Genomic DNA, 15,430 nt, shown 5'->3' on the forward strand with positions numbered 1-15,430 from the left:
GTGGCTGATCTTAAGACTCTTATTTACAAGCAGGAAGCCACCAGCTGACATCTGTGGGACAAAGGGTGAGCAGCAGTACCTTTCTCTCAGCTTTCCCTTCCTTCTAACTATGTGCTGACAAGATTCCAGTTTAAATTCTTGGAACTTTCCCTGGATCTCCACGTTAGAGGAAAAGCCCTCTGGTCTCCTTCAAGGCCTTCCCACAGCAGACCCTTGAAGGCAGGCAGCTCAAGCTGACCTATGAGGAAGGCCCAGGCAAAAAGCTAGCACCCCTCTTCCCTTGGGCATCTCCCAGGCACTGACCCCTTGGGAGAGGTGGAGCTGGAAGGAGAGGGAGCCCACGACTTCCGTGACAGGCACCAGCCACTCCTTTCTAGCTGCTTCTGGAGACTGCTCCTCGAGCTATGCCTTGTAATTCCTCTAGGAAGCAGTGATTGCCCAAGGTGTATTACTGACCCAGCACTTTTTGTCAGAATGTTCCAGTCCTTATTAATAAACTAAGTGATAAGAGGATCAGGCCAGGCTTCTACTCTCTAACTGGCCCCTGCGGAAGGTCTGTCCCTGGGCTACAGCTCTGAGCAGCTTGTTCCCTGAGGCCCTGGTCACCTGCAGCACTGTCCACAGGTTCTCCGTGGGCCACAGGCACACTTCTTGGGGACAGCATCCCTCCCTAGTGCTCTGTCTTCCCCCTCACAGTGTGCCCAGATACCATGGCCAGGATGGGAAAGGGCCACAGGATGTCCTAGTTTGTTCTCAGTCAAGAATCTAAGAGCAGAGGTTTTTGTTCTCTTCCTTAGCCACAGAATGCTTTTCTTAAATGAAACTGCAAAAGCTCAGTGCATAAAGCAGATCAAAGAGGAGCCACTGTGGCTGAGGAGAGGCAGCGAGGGAGGCCGGAGCGGTCCGAGGGCACTGCCTGAGAGCCCATCCGAAACAGGAGGAAGGGACAGGCCTTCCTCCAGCGGCTGTGCCCTCCTCCTTTCCAAACTCACCCAGGCCTTTCACTGCTCCTGCTGCTGGAGTGGACCGTGAAGACAGTCTCGTTTAGCTGGTCCCAGTAGTACTCAACACCAGAGTTTAGGGCCCTGAAAACCAGTTGGGGAGGGTGGAGGAGAAAAGGTAGAGAGAGCATTAGAGAGAATGGCCAGAGCTCCGTACACCTCTAGGGCTTCATGGACTGTGGCCTGGAAGCCCTCTTTAGTCTCTCAAGGGGCTGAGCTGAGACCAGGACTAGAGATTCCCACCAGGACGCTCAGTACTGGAGTGACACTGATGACTCTCCAACAGCCCAAGCGCCTGTAGCGGTGGGACTCTTCCTGCCTCTGAAGGCCGATGCAACTCCTCTGAGGGCCTAAGAGAGTGCTAAGGAAGAGCCCCACTATATGGAGGCAGTGGGCTGAGTGTTCTTCAGGCATGAAGAAAGGACCCAAGATGGCAAATGAGAGGCCAGGGAGGCCCTAGGGAGACAGGGCGCCATAGCCGGCCCTGCCTAAAGTCCAGGCTTCGTCCTCCAAAGCGGACAAAGCACAGGCTCCTGCACCGGGTCTTCCCTGCTGCCATGGGGCAGGAAGGAAGGAAAATGAGGCATCTTACCCTCTGGAGTTCTCCCGCTGCCAACCTCGCCCTGCTTCCTCCTTCCCCTGGAATAGGCCATCAAGCCGTTCCTTTTTTTTTTTTTTTTTTTTTAAGATTTTATTTGTTTATTTGACAGACAGAGATCACAAGTAGGCAGAGAGGCAGGCAGAGAGAAAGGGGGAAGCAGGCTCCCCGCTGAGCAGAGAGCCCGATGCAGGGCTCGATCCCAGGACCCTGGGATCACGACCTGAGCTGAAGGCAGAGGCCTTAACGCACTGAGCCACCCAGGCACCCCAAGCCATTTCTTCTAATCTCACATGGGCCCCGCTAGCAGAAGGGAAGCCCTGGCTTCTCGTGTCTCTACAATGGCCTGCCACCCCAGGAAGCAACCCATAGACTGCTTTGGTTTTAAGGATTCCTTCCTGGAAAAGGGGTTACCTAGCAGTCACTGTGGTTGAGCGTGGGGTGCTGGTGGGTGAAGGTGGGGACAGGAGATGGGGAAGTGATGTCTGATCCCGTCCAAACTCTGGTGTCCCTGGGGCACCTGGCGGGCTCAGTCAGTAGAGCACGCAACTCTTGATCTCCAGGTGGTGAGTCTGAGGCCCATGCTCAGTGCAGACCTCACTTAAAAACAAAAACCAGGGGTGCCTGGGTGGCTTAGTGGGTTAAAGCCTCTGCCTTAGGCTCAGGTCATGATCCCAGGGTCCTGGGATCGAGCCCCGCATTGAGCTCTCTGCTCAGCGGGAAGCCTGCTTCCTCCTCTCTCTCTCAGCCTCTCTGCCTATTTGTGATCTCTGCCTGTCAAATAGATAAATTTTGGAAAAAAAAACAAAAAACAAAAAAAAACCCCAAAAAACACACCCAAACCAAACCCTGGTGTCCCTCTGGAGACTGTAAGAGATACTCTTTTTTTTTTTTTTTAAAGATTTTATTTATTTATTTGACAGAGAGAGATCACAAGTAGACGGAGAGGCAGGCAGAGAGAGAGAGGGAAGCAGGCTTCTTGCTAAGCAGAGAGCCCGATGTGGGACTCGATCCCAGGACCCCGAGATCATGACCTGAGCCGAAGGCAGCGGCTTAACCCACTGAGCCACCCAGGCACCCTGTAAGAGATACGCTTAACAGCCGGCTCGGCTCCTAGATGGGACAGGGCGTGCACACGTGCTGGAGGAACCGGGCCATGAACTCAACTGCATCCCCCCAAATCCACAGATGGGAGGCCTATCCCCCAGTGAGACTGCAGCTGGAGAGACGGTCTTTAGGAGGTAATTAAGATTAAATGAAGCCAGAAGAGTGGGACTCTAATCCAGAGACTGGCTTTATAAGAAGAGTAAGGAAGTGGGGCGCCTGGCTGGCTCAGTCAGCGGAGCATGCGACTCTCAATCTTGGGGCTGTGAGGTTTGAGCCCCACGTTGGGTGTAGAGACTATTTAAAAATAAAAATCTCAGAAAAAAAGAAGAAAAAGAAAAAGAAGAGTAAGAAAGAGATCTCTCTCCTTCTCCACCATGAGAGGACACAGTGAGAAGACAGCCCTCACCAGAACCCAGCCCTGCTGGCTCCTCCTCTCGGACTTCCACCCTCCAGAACTGTGAGGAAATAAATTTCTGTTGATTAAGACCTTCAGTCTGTGGTGTTCTGTAATGGCTGCCTGAGCTAAGACAAGCTCCGACAAAAGCCAACTTTCTCACCTAGAAGCCCCAGCCATCTTCCTTTAATGACAGAACTTCAACAAAGAGCAGAAAAATCAAAGCCAGTGGGTCATGAGGAAAAGGCCATCTGTGGGGGCAGTGATATCAGGATTAGCCAGGATGGGCACCTGACAGGGCCTGGATGGCGAGGGACCCCATGTCAGGACAGTGTGCTACTGCGGGTGAAAGGGAACAGGCCTGGGCCAGAGCCCTGCATCTGCCTCTCAGTTGTCATGAGGATTCTGGGGACTGGGCTTCACCTAAGGGGCACACGAGCGTCTTTGGAGGAAAAGAGCCACAGCCATGCACAGGTGCTCTTCCTTCCCTGCTCCGGTCTAACCGCCCTCGGGTAGCCCCGGGGACCCACAGGGCTGCGTTTTTGGTGTGATCTTCTTCAGACCGTCCGTTTAAAAAGAAGCAGCTCCTTCCTCTTCAGAGCATTCAGCTCTCTTGGCGGGGTGTGTGTGTGTGTGTGTGTGTGCTGTCTGAGAACAGCAGGGGCACTGCAGAGCCCAGGAGACAGGAGAGGACCTTCCATGAGGGAAGAGGCAAAGGGCCAGAGGTCAATAGCAGCGGCCCCCAAAACAAAGCCATCACTGCAGCTTTTGCTGAGCAAATCCTGGCTGCATGAGGCCCCACGTGAGGCCAGCTGCCAGGGAGCCTCTGATTTACAAACTTGTCAAGATTTATTGACAGGTGGCAGTACCATCTGGGGCCCTGACAAATCCTTCCTCTGTAACTCCTGCTAGCCAGGGCTGGTTAGCGACAACAAACCGTCCACACTAGACCTACGCCGAGCCATGCGCTGCGTGGACAGGAACCTTCCTTCCAGTTTCAGGCCACCTGAAGGCCCCAGTCCCTGTGCTGGGAGTGGCAGCATCATGTCAAACAGTCCCCTCAAACACCTTCCATTGGGCAGCATGCACCGTCAGCTCAGAGCTGCGGGTTCAGGACATTCAGTGATGAGGTTGACGGCCAAGCAGAAGGCGACGACAGAGACTGGCAGATGTGCTGCTCTAGCCGGCCTCCCTCCTTACTGCATACCACCCTGACCCCTGCCATCAACAGGTCTACTGGAGCCCTGACCTGTTCTACTTTCTGTGGTCAGAGCAACTTGATGACAACAAGCTCATGTTTTTGGAAGTTTGGTTAAAATTCCAGGTACTGTACAAGGATCAGAGGTGAAGACACCCTTTCTGGCTACTGAAACTCTTAGCCTCCAATACCCAGTATCACTGATTTCCACCTAAAAGCTGAAGAATGCTCCCAACCATCTCTTTTCTCTTTGAGTCTTAGTAAGGATCAATGAGTCACTGTTGCCTCTGGGTTCTTCCCGGAAGCCATGTAAACACACGAAGGGATGAGGAAGCGCGGGAAGGCCGAGCTGGGCCAGCCTTTCAAAGGGACTTGCTTCCACTTCCTCCCAGGCTTCCTTCAGCAGCATCTGCAGCCTGTGCTGCCAGGCTGGGCTCTGTGACTCCCTCACAACTGGGACCTTCTGAGTCCCCTCAACACAGCGAGGAGCCGGCCTGGCTTTCTCAGTGGTGACCATGCTCCCATGCAGATTATGGCTCTGAACATCTCAACTTCTTTTTTTTTTTTTTTAAGATTTTATTTTTAAGTAATCTCTACACCTAAAGTGGGGCTCGAACTCACATACCCGAGATCAAGAGCTGCACGTTCCACCGACTCAGCCTGAACTTCTCCACTTCTAGGGAATATTCTCTTTGAGAACATCTCCTTTCATCTATCCCTTACATGGCTGTCTCTTTGAGAGAAGGACAGGCATTTATCCCCACTCTCACTGCAACGGGGGAAAAAGCTGGCACCTGGCTCCTGTGGGACAGCCGGAAAGATGAAGTCTCTGTGGCTCCCTTCTGATTCAGGGTGTGCTTTTCTCTTCCTTGGTCAGTGATGCTTGATTGCAATCACTGTTTACAGAGGTGGTGTCCTCTTAAGGCACAGAGCTGGGGCCTTGTCAGGGGTCCCACACTCAGCCAGGGGGCCAAATGCCCCAGAGTCCTACCCTAGTTTCTTCTGGCAGGAGTCCCTCAATTCCGTCTTCAGAGCTGACTCTGAGAAGCAGTGGTCTTCCCAGCAACACCTCCCCCCCATTTGTAGGGCTGATCTATGAAGCCGGAAGTGAGCAAGCACCCCCTCACATCAATCTGGTACTTCACACCCACTGTGGTTATCGGTGGGGGTGTTGGCTGGGCTGGCAGTCAGCCAGCACAGCAGCAGCTTGGGAGGAGTGGCCGGTGGGGGAGCAAAGCAAAGGAGAAAGGAGGGCCTTGCTGCTAGGAAGGGTGGGGGGACCGGGCTATCAGCCACCCTAATGGCTTCGCACAGGGGCTACGGAGCCAGCTGCTCGTCTCCTCGCCTATCATCAGAATTTCGTTCCCTGGAATGATGGGAGTATTTCCTGAGGCCTTGTTCTACTGTCAGTGGGGTTTTAGTGCCACCAAGAGATGCCCAAGGGGCTTGTGACCTCTGTCTTTGTGCTTGGAGAGTGTATGGAGGCTAGGACAATGGAGGAGAATTCAAGAGGGAGACAGAGAGCACAAAGCGGGGTGCAGCTGCCCGTGTCCACAGACGAAGGCAGACAAGCACCTGTTCTTGGGGGAGGGCTGTAACCCCTGCCGGCCAGCTGCTATGCCCTTGGGAACAGGTGTGCGAGAGCCCTGTCGCCAGGGGAAGGGTGGGGAGCCTCAGGCAGCCGCCTACTGGAGAGACAACAACCCTGAGCTCCTCCTGCCCTATTCACTTGTTCTCCTTGTTCTAGGCCAGAGACCACTACAGACTGTTCAAAAGATGTGAACATTCTCCCTTCTCCTCTCTCATTTCCCTCCATGTCAATCATCTGACCCGCTTAAATGTCTCAACATGATCTAGGGCTGCATGCTTTACCTGAGGTCTTAAGAGAGCTATGAAATTATGCAGGTGTTCTTGTGGTATATTTTTCTGTAGAAGAGCGTACATGGTTTCTATCAGAATTTTAAAGTTATTCATGATAGAAAAAAGGCAAAAAGAAAAAAAAAAAAAAAACACAACAAAACCAGCGGTAGGAAAGAGCTCAGAATTAGAAAGTCAGGGAGCCTAATTCTGTCACTGATCTGCTGGGCGGCCTTGGATAAGTCTTCCCGTCTTTACCTGAATACTGCTCAGTCTTCCCTGCCTGAAGCCAAACCCCACAGATATGAAGGGGACTGAGAAGCAGAGAAGCTCTGAACAAGTTAGGACAAAGTCATGTCTGTCTTAGTTTACATGGTTCCCTCAAATATGCAGCCCTAAGATTTAGGGCATTTACCAGAATGACCCAACAATTCAGGAAAAACAGCAACCCCACACAGGCAGGGCAAGCTAGCTCTCTCTCGGGCCAACACGGCCAACACAACTAGGTCTGCAATGGGCCCCTGTCCGTGGTGTCAAATGCCAGTGCCTACTTGCTCCTGGAAGAGGCTCCTGGAAGAGGCTCCTGGAAGAGGCGGCTACGTTCCCCAGGCAGCCCAGGATGGCTCCAGCCTGCTGGTGCTGGTTGTTGAAGACAACATATGGGGAGAAAAGAGAGAAGAGAGGCCAAAGCCAGCTTCATGTCTGGCTGAGGTGTCCGTGACTCACAGCAAGTGCGGAGGCCGGGGTTTCAGACATATAAGCCTTTGTGGCACCACGATGAACTGGAGGTAGAGAGTCTGCCTCTGTTGGAGCAGGTCATTTTTACAAGGGAAGGGGCTGGGAGTTTGGCTGGGACAAAGGTTTCATGGCTGGAGCTACAGACGAGACAATAATGTTGAGGAAGGATGTCTCGGAGAAACAGGGAAAGAAAGGCCTATAACTACAGTGTTGGTTAAGAATAAAAATATGGCCCAGAATTCTGTGCCAGTTTTGGAAAAGATGCCTATCAGAGTCCTCTTACGAACTCCTAAGAGGGTGAGATAAGATAACTGGTCTCATGTGCTTTGGGAAAAAAGAAAGAGCTCAGAGCAGACTGATCCCAGGACTACGGTCAGGCCAGGGGGAGGGCAGAAATGGACAGACCCGGCGCCGAGACTAATAGTGGCACAGTCGTCAAAGAGGCAGGCGCGGTTCTGGGAAGGCACGAGGAGCTAGTGAGAGGGGCCCTCTGGACACAGAGCTTGAGCAGAGTGCGGCCGGCAGAACCACAGTCTCAGACGGCAGCCTCTCTTTGGGAGGGGCTCCGGAAATGCAGGATAGAGTGAAAGAGCTGGCCTTAGAATAGGGTTTCCTTTCTCCTGAGCCACTGACCTAGCTCAGCGGACGAGGCTCGGTCACCAGTCACCTGCCAGGCATGGAACTGACCCAAATACACACCCTGGGAAAAATCACCAGAGGCCCTATCAAAAGGCAACACAGACACTTCCAACAGCCACAGACCCTACCAGACCAGTCACGCCATGCTCTGTGAGCTGCAGAACACCCCTGGAGAAGCTCCGCACCAAGTGGAGGACAGCATTCGGACGGCCGGGAGGCAGCAGAGGCATTAGTCGGCTGGAACCCTGCGGCGGCCCGGGCGGTAATCAGCCTGATCCGCACTGACACACAGAGCTTCACGCGCCCCACCTGGCTGGGTCTGGGAACTGACCACAGACCTGCCTGACTCCCAGGGTCTGAGTGAAAGAAAAGACCTCTGTCCGCCCCAAGGGGAAGGGGTGTCATCAGGACCTACGACAGAAGTGTCCCCTCCTACCCCTTACTTCAGGATCAGATAATAGGCGTTCTGATTTAAATGGAGCTTTTCAATTTGCCTTCACTGTTATGAAGTGCAAGCAGAAAGGAAAACAGGCAGGACACAGAGCCAGGCTGCTAGAGATCAGTGGCCTGACAAATTAGGGCTTTAACAATACTCTATTTCCAATTTTATTTCTTATGTTACGTCTATGGCATTTACACAACCCAAGACCACCTGTTGAATTTTTCTAAAAGCGTTTAGAAAGGAATCTTTGATATCTATGCTTTGTCTGCAGGGAAACTTTACTATCACTAGGGAACCGGAGAACAAGAGAAAACAAAGGAAAAAAACACTGCCTTAGATTTATGAAGACATAATAACTAAACCAGTCTTTTGAAGATTTCTGGGACGGAGAGCTAACCCTAGCAACCCTAAGTGAAAAGGACCCTTTACAGAATGACACAGAGAAGGAGGCAGGCTCTAGGGGAGCTTCGATTTCCCACCTATGAGACCCCATCTCACGAGCAGACCCACGGATGATGCCTATTACTCCCATCCTCAGGCTGGATGACCCCCTCCCACCCTCACTGCCGCCCACCCTGGGCCACTCACTCTGGTCGGCAGATCACCAGGTCTCCTTTGTTGGTACCATAGGCCAGGCCAAGCCCCGGCTCGGGCAGCCAGCGGGCAGAGTTGATGCTGACATGTCTCCGCTGGTCGGCAGGCATGGGGTAAAGGACGTTGAAAACTCTCTGGGGGGGTGGGGAGAAAGAGGGAAGAAAAGAGAATTCGAGGAGAAACAATTTGTTATCAAGAATAACAAAGTCCCTTCTATGGCCAGAAGCAAGTTAACCACAGATAAGAAAGAAGGCCTCTCACACATACTGGCGAACTTGGGTAGCAGGGGGAAGCTGGGGTCCTCTTACTTTAGGAGGAAGGCTAGAACCCTCGAGCAAGACTAGAGGCACACTTGGGCGTTTCTGCAGGAAGCTTGCTCATGCTCTCTTTACAGTCTTTTAGCTCTTTTCATTTCGTGGCTTAAAGGCAACCCCCTGGAAAGCCAGTCAGAACTCCGCTCACCAGGAAGACCTGCCCCTAACTTTCCCCTGACCAGACAAACCAGTGAGAGCCAAGCATAACTGGGAGTCCTGTTACCATGGCAATCACAGCTCTCATAGCAATGGGGAACTGAAGGTGATAGGGGGGCGGGAGGGGGTGATAACACCAGAGAACATTCTTAATTCATCCAATTAAAAGCAATGTTAAAACTGCTATTGTTAAGGAAACCTAAAAGGTGCACTAAGATGTAGGAAGCAGGGGAGAGGGGGATCTTGAACACACAGGTACGTGATTTCGTTCTAGCTTATATAAATCACCATTAAATAGATCCATTTCTCCAAGGGAGAGAGTCCCCTTCAATGGTCGGCTTATTTCCAAAGCTACTATGTTCTGAGGAGGCAGCTTAGCTGTAGCAGGGGTTGGGACCGGAGGTGAAAGACAGCCTCCGATCTCTCCAGCCACCAAGCCGCACAGCATTCCAGCATTCCAGCACTCCAGCATTCCACAGCATTCCACAGCAACTTTAGTCAGAGACAGGGGCAGGGCAGTGGGAGAATGAAGGATGTGGACTTTCTTTCGAATTAGAAAGCCCTGGTTTGGAGTCCTGACACCTCTTCTCTAGAACAGTGACTTCTCCAGATCTCAGTTTAAAAAGATAGTACTGGGGGCACCTCTGTGGCTCAGTTAAGCATTTGACTTTTTTTTTTTAGGATTTTATTTATTTGACAGAGAGAAAGAGAGCACAAGTAGGCAGAGAGGCAGACAGAGGGAGGGGGTGAAGGAGATCCCCTGCTGAGCAGAGAGCCCGATTCGATTCGATTCGGGGCTTGATCCCAGAACCCTGAGACCATGACCTGAGCCGAAGGTAGAGGCTTAACCCACTGAGCCACCCAGGCGCCCTAAGCTTTTGACTCTTGATCTCAGCTCAAAGTCATGAGTTCAAGCCCCACACTGGGCTCCATGCTAGACATGGAGCCTACTTCCAAAAAAAAAAAAAAAGAGAGAGAGAGAGAATGCACCAACAACCAAGTAATTGGAGAGATGAAAAGACATGATGTATAGAAATGTCTGGCACAGCGCAAGCTCACAGATGGTAACTGTTGCTAACATTACCAGGAACCTGCATCTTGGGGCTTCAAAAAAGGTTGTTAGGGTCTATGAAAAGGATGAAGCCAAGAAATCTATAAACTGGAGTTTTATTTATTTATTTAAAAAAAGATTTTATTTATTTATTTATTTGAGAGCACACAAAAGTGAGAGAGATCACAGATGGGAGACAGAGAAGCAGACTCCCTACTGAGCAGGGAGCCTGATTCGGGACTTGATCCCAGGACCCTGGGATCATGACCTGAGCTGAAGGCAGATGCTTAACCAACTGAGCTGCCCAGGTGCCCCTAAACTGGAGTATTAGTCAATGTTTCCCCTTCTAGCCTCTTCAGGTTTTATTTATTTTTGAAAGATTTTATTTATTTGACAGAGAGAGAGAGAGAGAGAGAGTGAGAGAGGGAACACAAACAAGGGGAATGGGAGAGGGAGAAGACTTACTGCCGAGCAGAGAGCCCGATGCAGGGCTCCATCCTAGGACCCTGGGATCATGACCTGAGCTGAAGGCGGATGCTTAACAACTAAGCCACCCAGGTGCCCCGCCTCTTCAGGTTTTAATCTATAAAATAGGGATGAACTACATCTGCCTTTCCCTGCTCCCTGATGGAGGGGTCAGGGGAGGAAAGGAAGACCAAATGAGATGGTGGTTTAGAAAGTAATGTTCAAAAATGGATTTAGGGTGGTATAGTACTTATTACTTTTCAGATTATCCTGATGAGAGATTTAAAATTAAAAGAAAAAGGGGCACCTGGGTGGCTCAGTGGGTTGGGCCACTGCCTTCGGCTCGGGTCATGATCTCAGGGTCCTGGGATCGAGTCCCGCATCGGGCTCTCTGCTCGGCAGGGAGCCTGCTTCTCTCTCTTTCTCTCTCTCTCTCTCTGCCTGCCTCTCTGTCTACTTGTGATCTCTCTCTGTCAAATAAATAAATAAAATCTTAAAAAATAAAAAAAAAATAAAATTAAAAGAAAAAAAGGAAAGACAGGAAGCAAAAATTGAACAAAGGGTCTGCTGCCCATTCACAAGTGAAGTGATAAGACCGGGATGTGGGAACGCTTGTTCATGTGCCCTGGGCAGCTACCTGAAAGGCCCTCACCAGGACAGGCTCTAGAATGGAGCGGAGAGCAGGCAACACGAGTTCTCAACGTACTGACACATACACAGAGAATCCTGTCGTGAAGAATTACCCAGGCTCTGTGGTGCTGAGAACTGTGCCTGGGCAGCCTGTGGCACACCACCAGAGGAGCCTGCTATGGTCCTGAGGCTGGAGGTCTCTTACAGATAAGGAACTGGCCCTATTTTGAGGCATGAGATTGCCCCATGGCTGCTGTTTTAAGAACCTCCTATGTCCTCCCTTTCTGACTCAACTCCAAATGTAAGAATGAGCAAGAATCTTTGGTTTAACCAAGGAGACTACTAAAGAAGAGCCCAATGGAGTTTATGAATTTCTAAACTAGTCATGAAGAACATGGTTGCTTGACCTTCGGATCGTCTCCTCTTTGCAAATATGTATCTGGGAGGCGCCTTCAACAAACCTACAGCTACTCCCCTCTACCAGCCTCAATGGCCAACTCTCCATGAAGACGGCAATACCAGCCTTTGCCCTGTGTGCCTAATCAACCCTTTTTCCTTCAAATCAGGGAATGGGGTGTGGTGCCTTTACCCTTTCTCACAGAGGTTTTCCTTCCCAGAAGAGAAATCAATCATTTCTGTCCCCCCAAAGGTCATACAGTGAAATGAGAGCTGGTATACGCACTCAGGACAAAGTGGCTGGGATCTAACCGCTGTGGCCAGGACCACAGACTGTTTAATTTTCCTTCGCCCCAAGGGTAGGTGGCATGAGGGGAGACACCCAGGGTTAGGGAATGATGTGTGTTAAGCTCAGGGGGCTGGACGAGGGGACCTTTGGTCTTGGCCTGTGGCAGCCTACAAAGCTTCACAAGGGAGTCTCCCCTAAAGTCACGATGATTTATACCTGCAGGGAGCTGGGCAGAAAAAGCAGCCTTGCAAGAAGGGGGATAATAAGGTTAGTAGAGTTTTCTTTAAGGTTTTGGCTTTAAGGTTGTGCCTAGTTTTTTGATGGAAGTCTCAAAGAAAAGCTAAGAGAATTCTTCTAGAAAAGTTCCACACCAGTAAAGAAGCAAACGAGCCTCTCACATGTCACATATTTACCTTTTATAGTTGCTGCAGAGCAATTAACAAGTAAATACTATCAATTTGCTTCTAAGTACAGGAACCTTCTTTGGAGACAAAACCCTCAAGCGACCAGTAGGACGGACAACCCAGCTCAGGTGAGACAAGGTCAGATGGATTGGGGAGGTCATTCAAGGCTGAGACCCCCAGACCTTGCTGCATAGATACTCACAACCTTCATGGCAATAGTAGTCATAGGGCATTGATTTGTCCTTGGACTATGGCAGTCCCCGGTCCTGGACCCATCAAGTCCTTAAACACCACTGAAAGGGAAACTCCCAAGTGCACATTAAACTAAATCCCGCTTTGTGGCAGGAAGCCAGAAAATGCCACATGAGGATCAGCGGCCTCCAGGACTCCTGATAAGCACTTGCTTGCTTATCACCCTCTAATGTGGGGGTGGGAAGGAGGGAGAAGAGAGCAGAACATACAGGGGGTGGGGAATGAGAGCACAGAGCATGCAGGATGGGTAGGACTCAGCTTTACATGCCTGAGAGGCCATCCAGTCTAATACTCCTGATTTCACACATGCCTGCAACTAACAGAGCCTGGAGGAATGAGAACCTGGCCCATTTTCAGAACCACCCAGAGATGTCGTTTCCATTCCATTCTCTGGCCAGAGCTCTCAAAGTGCCTCACTGAGGGGGTTATATCCCTCACAATTAGCCCTAGTGACAAGAAGTTTCAACAAGTTTCCCAACGCAGACAGGAGGTTCAGTAGCTCTGGCTACTCCCATACCATTTAGGGATTCAGCCAGCAGTCTTTCAGACCCAGTGACTTGGGGAGCAGTCTCCTGACAGACACCAGTGGGAACCAGAGCTGGCTCTGTAAACTCCAGGTTCATCGGCACTGACAAGAAAGATCTGAGATAGTGTTAAGGGACAGCTCTGGCCTTCTCTTAAAGGCACCCCATATTCATCTCAAGTAAAGGTTTCCTTAACACTTGTCAAGGACAAAGCTGGGTGGCCTGCCTAAAGTCCCGCTCTCCCTTCTTCACCATGAAGCTGTACCACCAAATTCCATGACACTGGAGGAGGATTATCAGGACCTGAGGACCCTTTGTGGGGCTGAATGTAAAACCCAGCTCCTGACTCATGTTGGCAGAGTCCTGGTTTTACCTGTCTTGGCTACAGCTGCTCCCTGGTGGATGACAAATGCTGACAGCAACCCCCCCATCCCCAAGCAGACTGTTCTCATTTCTGTCTAACATCTAGGAAGGGAACTGGAATCAATATGCTAGAAGGAGGCTCACAGCAGCCTCAGCACATCACCAGGGAATGAGTCAGGTCGCCAAGATCTTCATGGTTCCAAGGGAGTGAGAGAAGATAATCATTCTTCCACTTCTGGGGTCCAAGACCATCTATTGTACTCCAAAAGAAAAGTTTCCAGATCAAAACTAAAGGGGTCTTGCTTCTTGTTCAGTGGTGGACAGGAAAAGAATGAGAGGCAACCAGAGTGGCTCAGTGGAAAACCTTCTTCTCCACCCTTTTAAAATTTAGAGGAAAAATGTACTGCTGCCCTCAACAAGGTGTTTTCTTTTCAGCTGCATATCACTACAGCTCAGACCATTAGTCCAAGCAGCAAACTGCACTGTTCAGATCAGCTCAGATAAGAAGCTGGAAGAAAAAAAACTTTGCGGCTATCTTGTCTGGGTTTGGGAATCTCGTCATCTATAAAACTGGAATGGCTCCGCAGAGGCAAGAGGTCGAGCGCACTCATCAGAGCTTCCCTGTTTTAACTAAGACCACGGAAGCTGGTGGTAGGAAGGGGACAACTGGAAACTGAGGCTGGAAGGGCCACGAGTGAAGGCGCAAGCCAAGGGGGCTGTGAGGAAGAAAGGAAATGTGAAGAGGAAAAATGCCTTCTCGGTAATGAAGGAAATCAGGGAGGCCTTAAGCTTTTAGAGAGGGTTACTAGAGGAAAATTAACTCTCTGGGAAGAGGGAGAAATCAATGGAAAGCAGATGCTAAGAGACAGCTGACCCTTCCATTGGAAATGGACGGCTACACATCTTGTCAGAGGCTGAGAAATGCATGCTTCCCAGAGCGGGCGGCGGGAGACACTCTGGTCAATGTTTTCCTCCTTTCAAGCTGCTGATTTGCTTAGTTTCACGAATTACTGAAGTTTCTTCATCCCTAGGAAAATCTGATTGTTTTTCAGACATTTTAAGCTCTTTTACTGTCTCTAAGCCTTCCTTATATTCTACTTTGGAGTTTAGAACTTGTAGGACGTTGACTTTAAAGTGACCATTTAAAACTAAGAATCAGATCACCAGCTCACCTACTTTTCTCCTTTACTCAGCTGAAGTGGGAACAAATCTGTCTGAACTCCCCTTGTCCAAACCAAAACTCTCCCAATGGAAAAGAGGAGCAATAGCTCCTTTTGAAACTTTTTTTTTTTTTTTTTTTTTTAAAGTAAGCTCTAGGCCCAACATGGGGCTTGAACTCACGACCCTGAGATCACGAGTCATGTGCTCCACCAACCGAGCCAGCCAGATGCCCCCTTTTCCTTAATTCTTGGAAATGTTGCCCTCGGCTGCCATTGATAATCTGCTGCCTTAAAGTCATTTCTAGCCAACCTCCTGGGATTTATTGAGACCTGTAAACTCTTATTCACCTACTCCTCTCAAAGAGACCCCACAGAGACAGAGGACAAGAATTTTCTATTTTAATTGGCTTGAAGCTTTCCAAAGGCCATCTCAGGCCATTAGGATCAAAGGAGAGAGGTTCCTTCAGCTCAGGGAACTACTTTGGTGCTAAATGAAATACTGAGGCACTTAATGTTCCTAGAACCCCCCCCTACATTAAAATAATTACTTTCTCCTGTTCCCACATGTCCATACATAGCACAAGTTCTTGAACTACCCTTGGCTTCACAAATTTCAAAGGAAAAGGCCAAATGAGTAGTTGTTCTAGATATCTACCTTGGACAAGAGAGTTTTCAATATATACTAACACATTCAATATGTTTCAGTTGATATATATTTTTGGAAGAGGAGTGTTAAGGATGGTTAAACATTAAAATGCTTTGTATCTTATACTTAAAATACATTAAAATGGGGAGCCTGGGTGGCTCAGTGGGTTAAGCCGCTGCCTTCGGCTCGGGTCATGATCTCAGGGTCCTGGG

General features: G+C 50.1%; 1 protein-coding gene across 3 annotated transcripts in view; it reads right to left on the bottom strand.

Moving 5' to 3' along the window:
* Positions 1–15,430, bottom strand: part of AMBRA1 (autophagy and beclin 1 regulator 1) — a 178,437-nt gene that overhangs the window by 7,349 nt on the left and 155,658 nt on the right. For all 3 annotated transcript variants that reach the window (XM_047693076.1, XM_047693075.1, XM_047693074.1), the window contains 2 exons: positions 8,563–8,702; positions 993–1,085 (listed from right to left, as the gene is read on the bottom strand). In XM_047693076.1, coding sequence (XP_047549032.1) covers positions 993–1,085; positions 8,563–8,702 — 233 coding nt within the window. The remainder of the gene's footprint in view (positions 1–992; positions 1,086–8,562; positions 8,703–15,430) is intronic.

This window comes from Lutra lutra, chromosome 10, assembly GCF_902655055.1.
Source record: "Lutra lutra chromosome 10, mLutLut1.2, whole genome shotgun sequence".
NCBI lineage: Eukaryota > Metazoa > Chordata > Mammalia > Carnivora > Mustelidae > Lutra > Lutra lutra.